The 16779-nt window shown below is 41.4% G+C and overlaps 1 protein-coding gene across 24 annotated transcripts in view; it reads right to left on the bottom strand.

The window, feature by feature from the left end:
• Positions 1-16779, bottom strand: part of PHLDB2 (pleckstrin homology like domain family B member 2) — a 66776-nt gene that overhangs the window by 34092 nt on the left and 15905 nt on the right. For all 24 annotated transcript variants that reach the window (XM_086883293.1, XM_086883291.1, XM_086883299.1 and 21 more), the window contains 3 exons: positions 7815-8198; positions 5437-5580; positions 4437-4574 (listed from right to left, as the gene is read on the bottom strand). In XM_086883293.1, coding sequence (XP_086739419.1) covers positions 4437-4574; positions 5437-5580; positions 7815-8198 — 666 coding nt within the window. The remainder of the gene's footprint in view (positions 1-4436; positions 4575-5436; positions 5581-7814; positions 8199-16779) is intronic.

The raw sequence follows: 16779 nt of genomic DNA, 5'->3' as shown, positions 1-16779 counted from the left end.
GCTCCTGAAGAGTGCCCAGGAAGCCTGGGTTGATAAAGGAATTCCAAAGTACATATTTTCTTCATGACATAAGGCAAAGGTTCTCTAGAAGAAAAGGAATAATCTTTAATAACCTCTCTTTTTTAACAGTCTCAACTTTTGCATTAATACTTGTTTTGAAACAGTCTCCCAAAACTCCCATTTGGCTGTGGGAGGCTGTGATTACCTCCCATAGCACGTCTTTTGAATTCACTACTGATTTTCAGTTACTCCTGTTTATTCATGATTACTGATCTATTCTTTCTTTCCCTGACTATGCAGTCACTTTCAGCCTCACACTTTACTTGGAGACATGGGGTGTGTGGAACCATTACCCATCCTTCTCCACACATGTTGGACTGCATGTTTTAAGACAGCACAGATTATGGAGGCACTGTGTGAAAACAAGGTACATGGCAGAGCTGGCATCCAATCAGGCAAATACAATTTTCTACAGCTTCCTTCTAGACAAACATCAATCCTGATCTAAGGTTCATCTGAAGGAAGCTGTAAATGTAAACAGCACCCTGGACCTGTTGTTTGCTCCACTGCAAACAACAGCAGCACTATTGTACACTGACAGGACTGCCATGGGAGTAACTACAGGGAGCCAGGCCCTGGTGGCAGGGAGAAGGGAAGAGGGAAAAGCTTCATCTGCTTCCTCACTTTGGCTACTGCCCAGTTCAGTTCCCTCTAGAGCAGGCTGTGCTCAAAGTAATTTCGTCAAGATCTGTAACTAAGCTCCTTCCCAGAGAGCTTCAAGCTGTATCTGTCAAATTGTGTTAGTAAGGACTTATCAGGGCTCTCTCTGCATAAATGGAACTTGTGATTAATAGCTTAAATAGCTGCTATTCACATGTGTAAGTTGTCATCTTTTTCTGTAGAGAAAAAGAAAGGATGAAGAAAGGAAGAAGAAAGGAAGATGATTGTAAGTTGTTCTCAGGAAGGACAGCCAAGGAGGCAAAGCTGGACTTTTCTCCATATCACAGCATGGTTTCCAGCACAGCTGAAAGCACAGGGCATGTGAAACAGCTCTGGAAGCAGCTACCCGAGCCAGGACAACTGAGTGTTGACACCACTTGTACCTGGCTGACAGGCCAGGTACCACATCAGAACTATGCCAAGTCCTGCAGAGGGTGCTGAAAGGTTCTGTCATCTATTTGAAACAGCAATCACCCATAGCTCTGATTTGCAAAACCCAAGTAAACCAACACAAGCTGCTTCACTCCTCACAATGTGTGTGGTGGCACCATCACAATGGCAAAGGAAATGCTTTCAACTCACCTGAGGGTGTGCACTACACTGGGTCATTTATTCTCTCCCCACATTAGTCCCACCTCATGATCTGAGAGGGCTGAGCACAGGACTCAGATGAGACCAGCATGAAGCTTAACATAAAATGTACAAACCCACTCACAAAACTCATCCCTGGTTTACAAGCAAGGGGCTGGGACACACAGACACTGCACCACAGCAAAGAGCACACCAACAGCACAAACCTGAACTCACTCCTGCCTTCTGACTCCCAGTATGTTTTCCAGTCAATTCTTTTGCCTTGCAAGGACTAAAAAATGTAGCTTTAATACTCTGAAAAAGTTGGCTAAACTTTGTGTCATCACCTAAATGAAATGTGCACAGGGCATTTAAAAAAATAATGATTAAAAAACCCAGTAGTAAGGTAGAAGATACTACCTACAGTCCACATCAAGTACATAACGTGGTCCAAATATTAGTCTGAGGTTTATTATCTCTCTTTTTAAGAATTTCACAGGTTTTTCAAACAGGTGCACGGGTCAGGATGAGACTCAAGGAGGCAGGAGTTTCCTGTCAAACAGGTGCCAAGATCAGTGGCAAATTCCATGAGATGCTCAAGTTGCTCCAGAGGCAAGTGCCATCCTATACAGCACTACTGCCCCACCATCGTTTCACAAGTGAAATGAACTCTCCCTCAAACCTCCAGAGAACCAGCACCATGTGGTAAATTCAGATATCAGTCCCTTACCCTGGCAGAAATGTAACCACTGTTATGGGACTGGATATGGGACCCCAACAGCTTCCTGCCTTGCAGCCCCACCAAAACCAAGACCCCAGATTATCAGTTGGGGTGAAATATTCAGGCAACTAATAGAAACTGTGGACACTGGGACACTTGTTTCAGCAAGACAACAAAAAAATTACCATCAGTAGAGTGGAAACTCCTGGTCAAAACTCAAGCCTTAATTTTGTCCTAACTTTCAAATTATTTCAGCTAAAGGGACAACCAACTTCTACCTGAGCCCCTTTTTAGAGTGCAGGGGTTGATCCTGTATTCCTACAGAACCAAGATGTTGACTACCTTGCATCAGATCTCCATGGCTGAACTTCAACACAGACACAATAATCAAGCTTTAAAAAATGCTACTGTTCCAAGACAGCAAGAAAATTTGTTTGTTGACAGGATCAGTGCCATCTGCTTTGCTGGCTGACACTACTTTCCCCAGAACACTTCAGCTGTCACTTTATATTTTACTCCCCTTGTTGAAGCCTGTCTCCCATTTCTATTTTCTACTTTCACTTTTATGCAATGCTTTCAGACATATTCCAAAAAAAAATGGAATTCCTAGAAAGATAATTTCATTATTATCTGAGCCATGGCTTGACGTTTAGAACACACACTCACAGCTTGGTTTGTTTGTTTGTTTAAAACAAAGAGAAATACACAAAAGAAAATACAACTAAAATTTTGTAGCTGATCTGACAAGTGCCATGCCTCATACTGAAAAAAATGTTTTGAGTGAACTTGCCTTTTAAACAAAAAGGGCTTTTTATAGGCTGCTTTCCATGTTTCACTTCAACTGGAAGTTTAAGCTAGACCCGTCATTTGAATTTTCTGACTGCTATCTACACACAAACAGGTGACTGCAAAGAAATTTAAATTTCCTCCAGCTTTTACAATAACTTCCATTAGTTTAACTGAACTTTCAGGCTACTAGAAAGCCAGTACGAAAGACAAAAGATCTCTTGAACTTCTGAACATGTTATTTATTACCACTTACCAACCAAAACTTCCAGCAGTATCCTTTTGAAGCGGATCTGGTTGCACACCCTATCTGCTGACACCCACTTTAAACCCATCTTTCTGCCAAAAACACGTCCCATAGGCAATTTAAAATGTGATCACAGGCAACACTGAAAGCTGAAGGATCAGTGAGGGGTACACAAACACAAGGAGAAGTGCAGACAGGGAGGTCCAGGGAGGTTCAAATTCAAATTGGATGTGCACTGTCTCCCCACAGAGTGGTGATGTGGGAGCACTACTCTCCTTTCCAGACACAGGCTTGATAAGCACAGCCACAAAACAGCAGCCAGGCTCCTGACAGGGCAGGCAGAAATCAAAGACAGAAAGTTCAGAATAAAAAAATGGAAGCTGTAAGGTGTGAATTAAATGGGAACTGTGAAAGTGCTCAGAACATGCAGCTTTCCTAAGCAAAAAATGCAGAAAACTTCCAGATATTTCTGGAAAGCTTAAGAAAAGAGGAGAGACTAGTTAGAGCAATTCCACAAGTGACAGGTCTAAATTATGAGGTAGAGGATGAAATTTAAAAAGGAAACAACACTGGCTGAAATCCCTGGAAAAACTTCCTGACCTTGAGGTATTATTGGCCATGGCACATCCCCTGTGGAGAAGGGAACTGCATGCCTGCAGAAGCCAGCAAAGAGCCTGCTGGAGGGAACTGGCACTCCCTGGCTCCAGTGATACAACTTCATTTTCCAAGACCTTTCCATTTCTGCATTTAAAATCTACTTACACTGTTATCTTAATTTGGAAAGACAGGCCTATCTATTTCTTTTGCAGCTGAGAGCAATTAAGTACATGATTGTATATCAAAACTAATTAATTTCTGAGGCTTAATTACAGAGGGAATATTCAACAGTACTTAAATTGTCAGTCAGCAAACAAAATAAAATAATATTAAAATTACTTACTTGATTAATGTCTTATATATTCTATATATTAGATAAAAACTGCACCCTTTTTCAGTTTGTAGTTTTGTTGAGAAAGTAATTTCTTTTTTTTCCCCCAATTTATATAATGGAGAGTACTGGAACAGTTCAATTAATAATGTTCTTTTAAACAACAGATAAACCAACTACAAGCCCTATATGGTTATTTTATCACTAAATGTATCTTCACAGTAGGTGAGGTCTTTTTACTTCAACTTACTGTATTTTGCTTGTCAATTATGGACAAATTATTGGAAAACTACACTGTTAAAGAGAAATTATGGTGAAAAAAATATTTTTTCTTCCATATTTATCAAGAAAATTTACTTCTAGGCAGTATTTCATCAAATAAGCTCCATTAATATTAACAATATAAATATATTTTGAAAATCAAGGGGAACAGAGCACACAGCAGGCTACAACAACTGAATTACCTTTGTCTTTTCACCAATAACATTTCTCTCCAGTTCAGCTATTTTTCTGTTTAGATGATCCAATATTTCCTTCTCTTTCAGCAGCTCTGTTGTTTCAGATTTCTGTTCCCCATCCAAAAGGGCACATTCCATATCCAACTAGGAACACAAAACATCTTTCAGAAGCAGTCCAGATTCAGAAGAAATCTTGATACACATTATTTTCAGGGGGGAGGGGAATGAGTTGGTTCACAAGAGAGAAATATTTTTTAAAAAGGGGAGGGGAAAAAAAATAACCCCGTAAGTTTTTCTGCCACAAAAGTTAAAAAGAGGTCACAAATTTGAGAAAAAGTAAAACTGCAACATAAAATATTGCAAAATAAAGTCCAAACCAACTTTAGCTTGAAGATTCTTTTTTCCAAAACTTTTTGTTTTCTATCTCTTCTCTGGGCTTCCTCCTATTATGATACTGTCTCTGTGCCCAGGCTCTGTAGGAAACCCTTCTGGAACAGCTGTTTCTTTCCTGTTGTGGATAATTGGAGCAGGCACAACCCAAATGCCTGGCCAGCTTAGTTCGCAACTGTGAGATTCCAGAAGTCAAGAGGGTGCCAACATACCCTTGCCACTGTAAAGCCAAGGAGGTTTGAAAGGAAGTTGTCTCACTTCCTTTCTCTTTAAACAGTCACAGGAGATACCACCATAAAACTCCCAAGTGACACAAGGTATTTGGATCAACTGAGTGACCATTAAACAAGCAAGATTGTTCCAATTCCACTTCAGAGTGTAATGGTTACAGCTGGGAAAGGCTAATCCAAGCATCATAAGCATCCCCCAGCTGGAGAAAAATACCCTTCATAACAGGAGAATGCCAGGTTTGTGATTCTGGTGAAAAAGCACAGAATATGAAGGCTACACACACCCACAAGTTCCCTCACACTGTGCCTGCTGAACCCATCAGACTTAGGCTATGTAGACACACCTAACAGGCAAGACATTGGAAACCAAAACCACATTTTCATACCTCTCTTGAGGATTCATCCATCTGGTCATTTAAATCTTTGATCTTCTGCTCAAGTTCTTCCAAGTTATTCAGTATTACTATGCGTTCCTCCTCCAGTCGACCAAGCTCCTGCCTTCTCTGCTCTTCACTGGTGCATTCTGCTATCTGCAGTTCACATCACAAGAATTGCATTAGAAAAAGAGGGAAACGCTGTCTTTTCTGCCTCCTTTCAAATGGTTTTCATTTCAGACATGTATGGCACTGTTGGTTTTGAACTTGTTACATATTTCCTATCTACTATATTGCTGTTTCTATATTTAGGAGGCATACAGGAGAAATAAACATGATACTTTATTTCCAGGCATTGGAAGTAACTACTATACTTAACAGTAAATACTGTTCATTCTAAATGAATTACTAAAACTTAACCTTTGAGAATACTTTACATGCTGTGCTATTTAGGTTGCAAAAATCCAATTGTTCCCTTATAAAAATAACACAGGCAGATGAAGATGCTTTTTATGTAAATTTCAGCTGTTCATTTAATACAGGTCAGGAGGTAGGATAGTACATTTTTGTAAGCAGTCATTGAGATTGGCAGCTTCTGTAAAATAAGGACAAAAGGTGTTCCACCTTAATGCTCCTCTTTTCACTGCCAGTTCCTTACTAGAAACCTCAGTCAAGAATTAAACAAGATTATGAAGAAAACACCTGTGATATAACAGCATCCTACACTAGATCAAACAGTACTGAGTTTGACATGCATTCTTCACATTCACCTGACCCCAGAGGCTTGCAATCCACTTCCTCTGGGAAGGCTGCTGGCTTATTATCCCCAACCAGGAGTAGAGGTGAGCTGTGAGCAGGGCTTTGCAGTCACCTCTGGGCCACACAGCCTTGCTCAAGACAGGCTCAGTTCAGCTACTGAATGGCTACTCTGAGAGCAGGCATTTTATCCTGGACAAATCTGAGCTCAGTATTTTAAAACGAGCTGCACTTCATTAACGCAGTTGCTTGGTGCTGCTTTTCTCAGGACTTAACAGAACGCCCTTTACAATGAATGAATGAATGAATGGTATTCCTTGATTTAGCAATAGTAATCCTAGCAGCACAGCCTCCTTTTGTCCGGTCTCCTGTTTGGATAATGCTGACATAACATCTTTGATTTCAACTCCCTAATAAGGATTTAAAATAGGATCTCTGACTTGTGTGAAGAAAGCAACAAATGGGAAGGAAATGCAAAGACCACAGCAACTTGTAAGAGAAATGTGTTACCATCTTTTCAACATGGAAAGACCAAGTCAAGTCATAGTAGCATGTTTCTGTTCAACACAATTTCACACCAGAAGGCTCAGCAGATTTCCAGAGATCACCCTTTGGAAGTGAAAATGTGTTACTATCACACCTCTCCCTCTCTCTACACAAACACACCATTGACTCTCAAGTTGTGAATGTAGGGGTTAAATACAACTCACCTGAGGCATATAACCATGCTGAAGATCATATAGTGTGTAAATAACAGTAAATGGAAGAGACTAAGTATTTTGAACGTGTGAACTTGTTAAATAGAAACCTGCTTTTATGGCTTTGCTTGGTCTCATTTCACTCCTGATTCCAGCCCTTGAATCCAGTTATTTAACACACTGCCTGCCACTGGGATTGACTACACTGCTGCTCTGGCACAGCCTGGAGGAGGCTGCTGCCGCTCTAGTAAGGAAATGGTTAGGAATGCTGTTACCTCTTTTATTAAAGGACAACTTCCTTTCTGTAATGAAACAGCAGTAGAAGCACACAGGAAAGGAAGTGCAGCTTATTAAAGGCAGCAGTTGGGTTGGAGGGGCAGGAGGCTTGCTGCCACTGCATCGTCCCCAAGCGACAACAGCTGATCTGGCAAGTGGTTCAAGTCTAACCTCAGGAAAGGAGACAGGACAGTAAATTCGGCTCAGGCAACTCCTCTTCACCTCCCATGTGAGTGTGAGAAAACATACTCCTCTTACAACAGCCTCAGGTTGGAAGACAAAGCAGAGCATCCCTTCCCTTCTACATCTCAGCAGGATGCTAAGCAGGGCTCTGAAAACCTTCTTTATTTAAGTAGCTGTAATTGTTCAAGCAAATCCTTCTCCCTTGGGAGACCTTAAAACTCTTCCTGAACAGTACATCCTGCTAAAACAAAACCAACTTCCAATGCCATTAACTTCCACAAGATATGGAATAATCATTTGCTGGCTGCTACATTTTGCTGGCTGTATTTTCTACATTTGATGGCTTATAAAGCTGTACAAGTTCTGAGATTAATTCTCATACTTAAGCCAGCCTAGTTGTGGCCCCCACCAGGACAGCCAACTCCCAGAGGAGGATTTCAAGCCTGGATTACAGTGTCTGCTCCTACAGAGCGTTACCTTTGGTGTGATGCTCAGGTAGGATGACTCGGTGGCGTCCTTCAGGAAGCTGGGAGCAGCAAAAGGTGGAGGCTTGGTGCTTTCACTGAAGGGCTCATCAGCCCTCAGCCCCCGTGGGGGCAGGTAAGCAGCAGTGCCACGGCTGTGGCTGCTCAGCTCCGAGAAATCCGAGTCGCTTGCGGATGATTTCAAATGGCTTCTGAACCTCGTTTCCAGATTCGCCTGGGAGTCTTCAAACACAGAATCCTCATCAGAGAGCTGAAGTTTTTCGAGTTCTTTGTTAATTTTTTGAACATCAGCAACTGTAGTAGCTGCAGCAGGGTCACTGTCAGATTTGGAGTATTCTGCACACAGATTGAGGATTGTCTCAAGCCGCTGTCGTTCCTAGTTCAGAAAAAGATAATAGCACTGAGTGTCACATGGGAGCTAAAGTAAAGATGAAGTTAAAAAAAGCTTGCTTTGGGTTTGGTTTTTTTTGTTTTAGTGAAAGATTAAAGTCCATATGAAGTCCATCTACCACTTAGAGATAATACACTGTGATAAATAAATTATAGTGCAAGATGAAGAATCAAAATTAATATGAAAGAAGATTTTAAGAATATTAAAACTTTCTATATTGGAAAGATAAATAAGTGTTAGGACATCCTATTTAACTAGCTATTCCTTTCTGTTGAAATGTACTTTTAAATTTTTTATTGAGGTTTTTCTGTCTACACCCCATTTGTATGTACACACATCCAGTGATCTCACTACATAAATCCCTAATTGTTCCACTTCACACTTACGCTATATTCCTACCAAGCTGCAAAACACTGCACAGATTTTCCATGAACTCACCCGTTCCTGACTTTTTTAGATTGTCCATTTTGTTAACTGTGATTCCTCCTTTGAGAGAATTACTCCACATTTTGCAAAACACAGTTTTAGGAGCATTAACAGAAAAAAGAGACATCACATCTAAAATACAACATCTGTCAAATGCACAGAATTGGAGGAAATCTTTATTTACCAGTTTACTTCAAATTCCCTATGGATTCATACCAACATTTCAAAGTTGAGTCTCAGAGTAGCTGTGCCATTTTGACCTGATATGTTTCAAGTTGAGATAAACATTCAATTTCTGAAGGATTTCTAGATCTCTACAATACCTTTTATCAACTGTTAGCAAGCTATATTTGTTTTATTTTACTGTTTGCATAGCTTCTGGTAACTTCTATTTCAGATGGATTTTTTTTTTTATATACCTTTTCATTTTTAAGAGGTAAAAGCATTTATGTAATTTCATGTTACTTTCGTTAAAGAAAAAAATAAAAAAATTGCTTACCATAAGTCTACTGAAAATTTTGCTGAAAAAAAAGACCACTGTGAGGGTTCCATGCTTGGCATTAATACCTGCACTAATGATCTAATTTCTGATTTCTAGCAAATCCTTCTACAGTAATATTTAAAAAGAAAGCCAAAAACCCAGCATCCTCAGCCTCCCTCCCCAGGAACCACTGATACATTTGGTTTCCCAGCTCTGCCTGGCATTACATTTGTAAAGAGAATTTACACAGCAGCTACTTCTGCCCACCCCAACACTTCCTAAGCCCAACAGCAAGTGGTAACAAGGATCACAAGCAGAATAGGGCAGGCAGTGCACTGCCTCAGCTTTCCCTTTGCAGGATGCAATGCAACACAAATGCAAGCCTTTGCATTCTGTGAAAATTTAACACTGGTTACACGCACCCAGAGTTTTATATGGCTACTGAGAGATTACCTGGTTGTACGCACCACACGTGCACATCACCTGCAATTAAGACCTCTGAGCTGGAGAACCTGTCTGAACCCACCCCTTTCCAAGCACTACCCAAACAAGGGAGTGCTGTAAGAGAGCAGTTCTGCCTTTGGGTGGCTTATTCCCAGCTTTCCTCGGAATCCTCCTGCAACGAGTTGAGCCGCTGAAACAACGGAGCCCGGCGCAGCGACCACAAACTTCTATTTTCCAATAAATCTGTCCAGCAGATCTCAGACATCCTTCAACCCCAAATGGTGGACATAATTGTAACTCTCCAAAGCCTTGCTGCCTCCAGGCAACCACTGCCAGACCCTAAGCCTCTTCCCTTACCCTTCCTGAGCCGCTACCCTCCCTCTTACTTTTGGCCAGGCAACCCAATTCCTCAAGCGCTGTGCAAGCGCTGCCTGGGACAGCCGGTAATTATGCAGCTCTCCCTGTTGTGACGGCATCCAGCCTGTCCTAATGGTTATAGATGGGAAACATGGACATCAGGACATGAGGTCCCACCCCTCCTGCAACAACAGGCTGGATCAGGTTCCCCCACGCTGAGCTTCCATCCCTTGGGCAATAATAGGAAACGGCAAATTTCAAAGCAAGGCCACTGTGCATTCCAGCCCAAGTGCTCAGGTGAGAGGCTCTGGCTCGGCCCTTTCCTCAGCTGACAGGAAAAAAAGGGGTTCTTTTTTCCCCCCCATCAAGTCTCAGCTGCTCAGAAAAAGCTTAAAAATTGCAGGAAAACCAGTCTTCAAAAAATTCCTGATGAGCTTTCAGACACATTACACAAATACTGATATTTCTCACTTCTATTTTGACATGTGCTGAGAGGATTATGGACAGGAAGCTCTGTGGTTATTTTATACACTCTATTCTCATCATTTCATCTCAGCCAGCTCATTCCAGTTCCAGCACACCTGCATGTAACTGCTTCCAGAATGAATTTCTCAGTGAAGAAGCAGGCTAGGAAAGCACCCTTGCAATGAAGAACACAGAACAAGTAGCCCATGGAAAAGCCAGTCAATAATTTTGCAAGAGATACCACACATGTTATTTATGACACTGAATACAGCAGAGGAAAAAAACCCAAAAGGTATGTCAAAAGCAGGAAATGGATTTAAAATTGGCTCTGGTGGGAGGGGGAGGATGTTGAACCAAGCCTTGTAAGCTGGTGTGTTTCCCCATAAAATGTCTTTTCTAACAGATTTAAACATTTCTGTGTATTTTCTGTAATTCTCTTCCGTGCTACAAAAAGGAGTAACAGGTCTTGTGCAGCTTCTTCCTGAGCTGCTTCACTATTCCTGGTTTTGAAAAAGCTACACATTGCACATGATTGTCTGAAAATTTAAGTGCTGAAGGACAAGGGTAGAATAAGGAGATAATAACCATCTTCTGCAATTGGTTATCAATGACATTAAGAGACATCCCTGGTACACAGTAAAAAAATTTCCAAACTAGCAGAGATAAATATCCCAATTTTTTAACAGCAACCATGTGGTGATTCCTAGATTTGTTCATCTGCTACATACCACATTTATGAATTTTACAAATGTGTAGAAGTGCTGCTATATCTGGATATCAAGGCAAGCCTTGGTTAATCAGCTGTGGCAAACAGGAAGCTTTTCAGGTAAGTGCTATTAACTGGATAACCCCAAATTAATTAAAAATACATATGCAGTCCATCCCTTGTGACAAAGACTAGCAGTGCCAAAGAACAGTGTTTTCCTACTGTTGCTCAGACAGACAAACCACCACCTTCTCAGCAAAAGCTGGGAACAGCAGCTAGTCAAAAAGGATGGTGGGGAAAGAGGCAGAGAGACTGGGGGAAAGAGCTGCAGAAAAACCCCCAAACTTTCTTTCTTACAAGTACATTCACTACCTCATGGACGAGAGGCTATTCTCTTTCTTTCTCTTTCTTTCCTACATTTCTAAGGAGCTTATTTCAATGATAAACTTGACCTGGGTCTGAGAACAGTTTGCCAAGTGTTGCAGGAATCCAGAAATGGAGAAACATTTCTGTTTGTCCTATTCTCCAAAAAGGTATTAATCTTGTCTGACACTGACAGAAAGGCTTCCAAATATCCCTGGGTAAACCAGGATTTATAAAAAAATTAAGTAGAAAGCAGTATAATGTTTAGTATGTCACTGAAGAAAAAATATAGATTTTAGAGTATTTAATACATGGAGTAAAGATGGAGGAAAAAGGGTGTGGTTCTTAGCTCTCCTTCTTCCTTCTTCTCCATGATTCTGCAGTTTTTAGAAGCACAAAGAGTGACTGGTTGAAAGTTAGTTGCCGTTTTAGTTCTGTAAGTAGATATAGAAAACGTATTTGTTAATATATAAAAACAATACACATGTCTATTGTTAATAAGGTAAAAACGGATATAAAGATGAAACAGCTGTGTGGTTTGAGGCCATTTTGTGCCTTCAGAGCCAAAGTGAGCCAGGTTATAGTGAATTGACTTGTGCAGAAAGTCTGGGAAGGCCTGCCAAGTTTTGTGATAACATCCTAATAAACACAAGAAACAAGATCCTAACAGGCTTTGGAGTTTTCTTCCTGACCTGGAGAACCGAGATAAACGGAGCTCCCCGTGAAGGAGAATCCCGAAGGAGCTCGGCTCTGAAGAGACTGAGAAATCTGCTTTGAGAAGTGCAGCATCAAAACAGAGGAAAGCTTCAAGTGCTCTTCCTCTTCCCTTCGGTTTCCACCAGTTTCTCACTCCAGACTAGACTGCTTTCTCATTGCCAGCCCTCGTTTTCCCAGGGTTATTGCTTCAGCTCCAAAGCTACCACCAGCAGCACAGAAGCAGCACCTGCATTTCTTGTCCCTCTCTCAGAGGCAGCTGTGACAGCAGAGACACCTGCACAGGAAGGGGTGTGGAGAGCCCCAGGTCACAGCAGAGAAGCACCTGTGCCTTGTCCTTCCCTTCCAGAGCAGGCACAGGAGAAATGGACTGATAAAAACAGGAGAGAGCAGTGGCACAGAATACAGACAGCCTGCAGGGAGGAGCTGAGCACGACTTTCCAAGAATTAGCTCCTGTACCTGAGGCACGTGTTCTGCTCCTGAGGGAATGCCACTGGCTGCCAAAATAACAGCACTGTTCAGCCCTTTTGTCCCTGTAGTACCTATGCAGATTCTCCTTTTCAAACCACACTGAGGGCAGGAGCCTGAAGACCAGACTTCCAGAGCACTACTTAAGTTCTGTAAACGAGAACAAGTCTCCTGGGATTGATTTCTTCCCAGACCACAGTGTTAATTTGCATAATATACATAGCTGCAAAAATTAAATGTATGTAATCCAGATTTTGACTTATTAAAGACCCCACAGAAATGTTTTATGACACAATTGAAACTGAATGTTCCTGGAAAGTTATGGAGTCATCAATATTAGTAATATTCTGCAGGGGGTTTCATCCTATTATACAGCACTTGTTCAATTACAAAACTAAATGATGTTAAGTAGCTATTCTGTAACTCTGTAGAAACTGTCAAATACTAGTGGTGGAAAAAAATTACCTTGAAGCTAGCCTTTGTCTGCTTGGCTGGGACTCCTTTGAGAGCTAATCCCTCACAGTTTTACATACAGCTTGGGTATTTTATGATTAAAGGATCTGTAGAAAGACACAGTGCCAATATAGATTTATAAAACGTGTATATGAGGTTTTGCACAGACCACATGAAGATTTACATAAGCTCTATTAACCACGATTTTAAAGCAGTACCATCTTCAAATCTCCAAAATAGTTTAATTTCATTTTCCCTTTGCATAAGCACATCTTACCAAATTGCAAGGCATCAATGCAAACCAGGCACAGGGATATTCTGTACTATTCCCTACATCTGAATAAACTAATGAAATGCAGTGCTTTTCTGACTGTGACAAAGTGGACTATGGAATGATCCACTTGAATTTTATTACTTCTAATTCAGGCATTGATAAATTGAAACCTCTCACAGTACAAATCCTGGATCTAGTAAAACTTTATTAACAATGTTTATGCATGTTTACAGATCCCTACAGACAGCTGGGCAATGAAAGGCATCAGGAACCTACTGCACATCTTATTTTTAGCTACCTACCACCATCTAGAGGAAATACACTGTACTGCCTAAAAATCAGCACTGAAAACTTCAGTGCTATTTAAACAAGCGGCTATAAAAGAAAACAGATGGCCCTTAATATCAACCCAATGATGTTACCTGTGCAGTTCCACTCCCAACCACCCCATCATCTGAAGAAAAAGAGCCTTTTTTAGTTCCAGCAGCGACCACAATTGGACTTTCATCTCAGATAGGAATAAAAAAGTGAGATGTCATCTTTAAAGAATAATAATAAAAAAAAGAAAAAAGAAAAAAGAACAAAAAAAAAAAGAAAAGAAGCTAACTGAATCACATTGAACATTATCAGATCACAGCAGTAATTTCCTCCCCTGTTTATAAGGCTCCTGGGTTAGTGTCAGCAGTATCTACTTGTGTGCAGCTCGTGTAAACATCCCCATGCCAGGATGCGATGTCCGGTCAGCTGGGCTGCAGAGGAAGCCGAAGCAGGTCGTGACCCTGCTGCCTGTGCCAGGAGCAGCCCTGGGCTGCCCCAGCTGCTCCCACAGCCCATCAGCCCCCAGAGCCATGGCAGCAGGGAGCATGCCAGCTCCCCCTGCTCCTCAAACCAAAGGAACAGGCTGGCAAAGCTAAAGTGGCACCGGTCTTCAGCTGATTTATGTGAACCCAGCCACAGACAGCAGATCTAAAGAAACAGGTAAGAAAAAACACCAAATCCTGCACAAGTACATATGTGTCTTCTGTATTTGGTGCACAGGAACAAATTAAAACTTGGACTTTTAAACAATTAAAGAAAAAAAAAAACTACATATTTTTACTATTTGTACATTTTTTGTTTTTTATCTCTGATTATTTCTTTGGGCAATGACAGCAGATCTTTTGTTGTCATCTGCAGGCTGCAGCAGCAGCTCTAAACGCAAACTTTCAGAGGAGCCTCTGACACTTAAAAGCAAACTAAACACAAGCAGAAATCATGGAATAATTTATATGGAAAAGAAAAAGTAAACAAGTGAAAGTAAACAGAAGAGTTCAAGGGCAGATACTAGGTCAGACTGCAATGAGTGCGTGGATTTTACTACCAAAAAAAATCCGGAAGTGAGTATCAGCTATCAAATAGAACATTTTCAAGCCACTCTGTGCCAGCAGAATAGTTACAGGGGCAGTGATGGTGCAAAGGAAGATATTCTCCTCTTCTTATCTGGGCCACAGAGCAGTCTAGTCCTCTAAAAAAGCATGTTATTTTTCTGATGGACTTATCTGAGTATTCCTACTACTGTTCTTCTCCCCACCATGCTTCAAAAACCCAGTATGGAAATTCCTGATACTTGCACACAGAGACTTCATTCCCCCTGCCATTCGCTTCCCAGCTACTCAGCCTGTGCTTTTACACAAAACTTAAAGCTCAAAGCACCCAGTTTTGATATCCATGAGTGCTTCTTTGGTTGGGGTTTTTATTCATACCTTCCCCAACCCCATGAAAAAAGAGAGACCTGAGCAGGCATGGATCCTTCGCCTGTGTCAGTACACAAGGGCTGATAAAATTTTCCTTTGGAAGCTCTGGCTGGATACATAAAGACCCTGTTTGGACAGATCCTTGACTATCCTTTGGACAGGGATCCACGCAGAGGGACAAAGTAACACCAGAACAGGACAGGCCCTAATATACAAAGAACTGATGTGTGGATTTTTTAATATCTATCTTTCTACTTCTCAAGAGATCTAGAAATTTGCTTATGCCATTTTGCAGACTCTCAAACCAAGGAGGCACTGTCCTGATATTTCACTCTTCTACCAGATAGCTCTAGCAAATGGAGAATAGAGCAGGTATGGAGCAGTATCTTGAGTATAAGATGTACTCAAGCAGGAGGAAAATCCTTCGTGTTCAAATTATATGCAATACACAAAACATCATCTTGTTTTCAAAAGCTTTGTAAAAACAGTAAGCAAATTCTCTCTTTGAAGAACCGGGACTTGAAGGAAGTATTGCTGAGCAAGAGAAAATATTGAGGGGTGAGAATGTAGCCATTTCATACAAATATAAAACCAGAATGATTATCAGGATCACTGAATACTGAAACAACCCAGTATCTTTCATCTCTCACTACAAATAATAATGAAAACAAAACAAACAAACAAAAAAAAAGGCTGTTCTCTTTGAAATACAAATATGTTGCTTTTATGACTGATTATCTCAGGTTTTACTGCATCACTGCCTGCAAAACCTTCTGATAACAAGAAGCAATCACTACACACACAACACACCAGGACTAGAGAGATTACTGAAAGGAGCAAAGGAATGGCAGGACAGAGGCAGCAAGAAAGGGAGAAACAACTTTTCTCCTGATGTTTCCCAAAACATTTGTCCTAAGCCACCCAACCATCTCACTCACAGCTGGTCCTTCTTGCCCCAGGGAACCCAGTCCCTGCTGCAGAGAAGCTGCAGCTTCAAGGGGAGCCAGCAGAGGTTTTGGGGAGCAAAGCAGGGCAGGGGTAGACTTGCCCTGACACTCATGGAGTTGGGGGGGAGCAGTGCCTGCCTCGACACTACAGCCTTTGAGCAGGCAAAGACTAACTTTTTCTCATCTTGCAAACACCAGTGTTTATCTTATAAACTACAGTGATCAGTGGAATGGGGGGAAAGGCAGACTCCTGCCTGTGTAATAGGCTCCTCACCAATTTACATCACGGACACAGGTGAGATGGGGAGGGGAGAAGTTTCTCTGGGTTACAATTCTTCAGTGAACCTGCTCACTGGTATGGCTGAAGATGGGAACTGTGGCCCTTCACAGGCACCAGGTCATTGTTGGTGGTCGTTGTCAGGCATCCCCTTCTCCCACATCCCCACTACCCCTGCATCCATCCTCCCCATGGATTTTCACCCCAAGTCTGCCCAGAAGGTGAATTTTCCTGCAGGCTTGCTGTCTGTATGCAAACTAGACAGGTTTAAGAGTATCGTACTGCCATTTTGGTCAAATTCATGAGCTATGAATGAAAGCACACAAATGTAAAGTTAATGTCTCAAATTTAAGACTCAGAAATACCAACTGGCCCATCTAATGACCTCTGTTTCTATGTGGATGATAAAATACGAATGCATGTTAACAGGGTCAGAGAGTCCCAAAGCCACTTTGAA

Source organism: Cyanistes caeruleus, chromosome 3, assembly GCF_971803275.1.
Source record: "Cyanistes caeruleus chromosome 3, bCyaCae1.hap1.1, whole genome shotgun sequence".
Taxonomy (NCBI): Eukaryota; Metazoa; Chordata; class Aves; order Passeriformes; family Paridae; genus Cyanistes; species Cyanistes caeruleus.
This window is presented reverse-complemented; position numbering and strand designations above follow the sequence as displayed.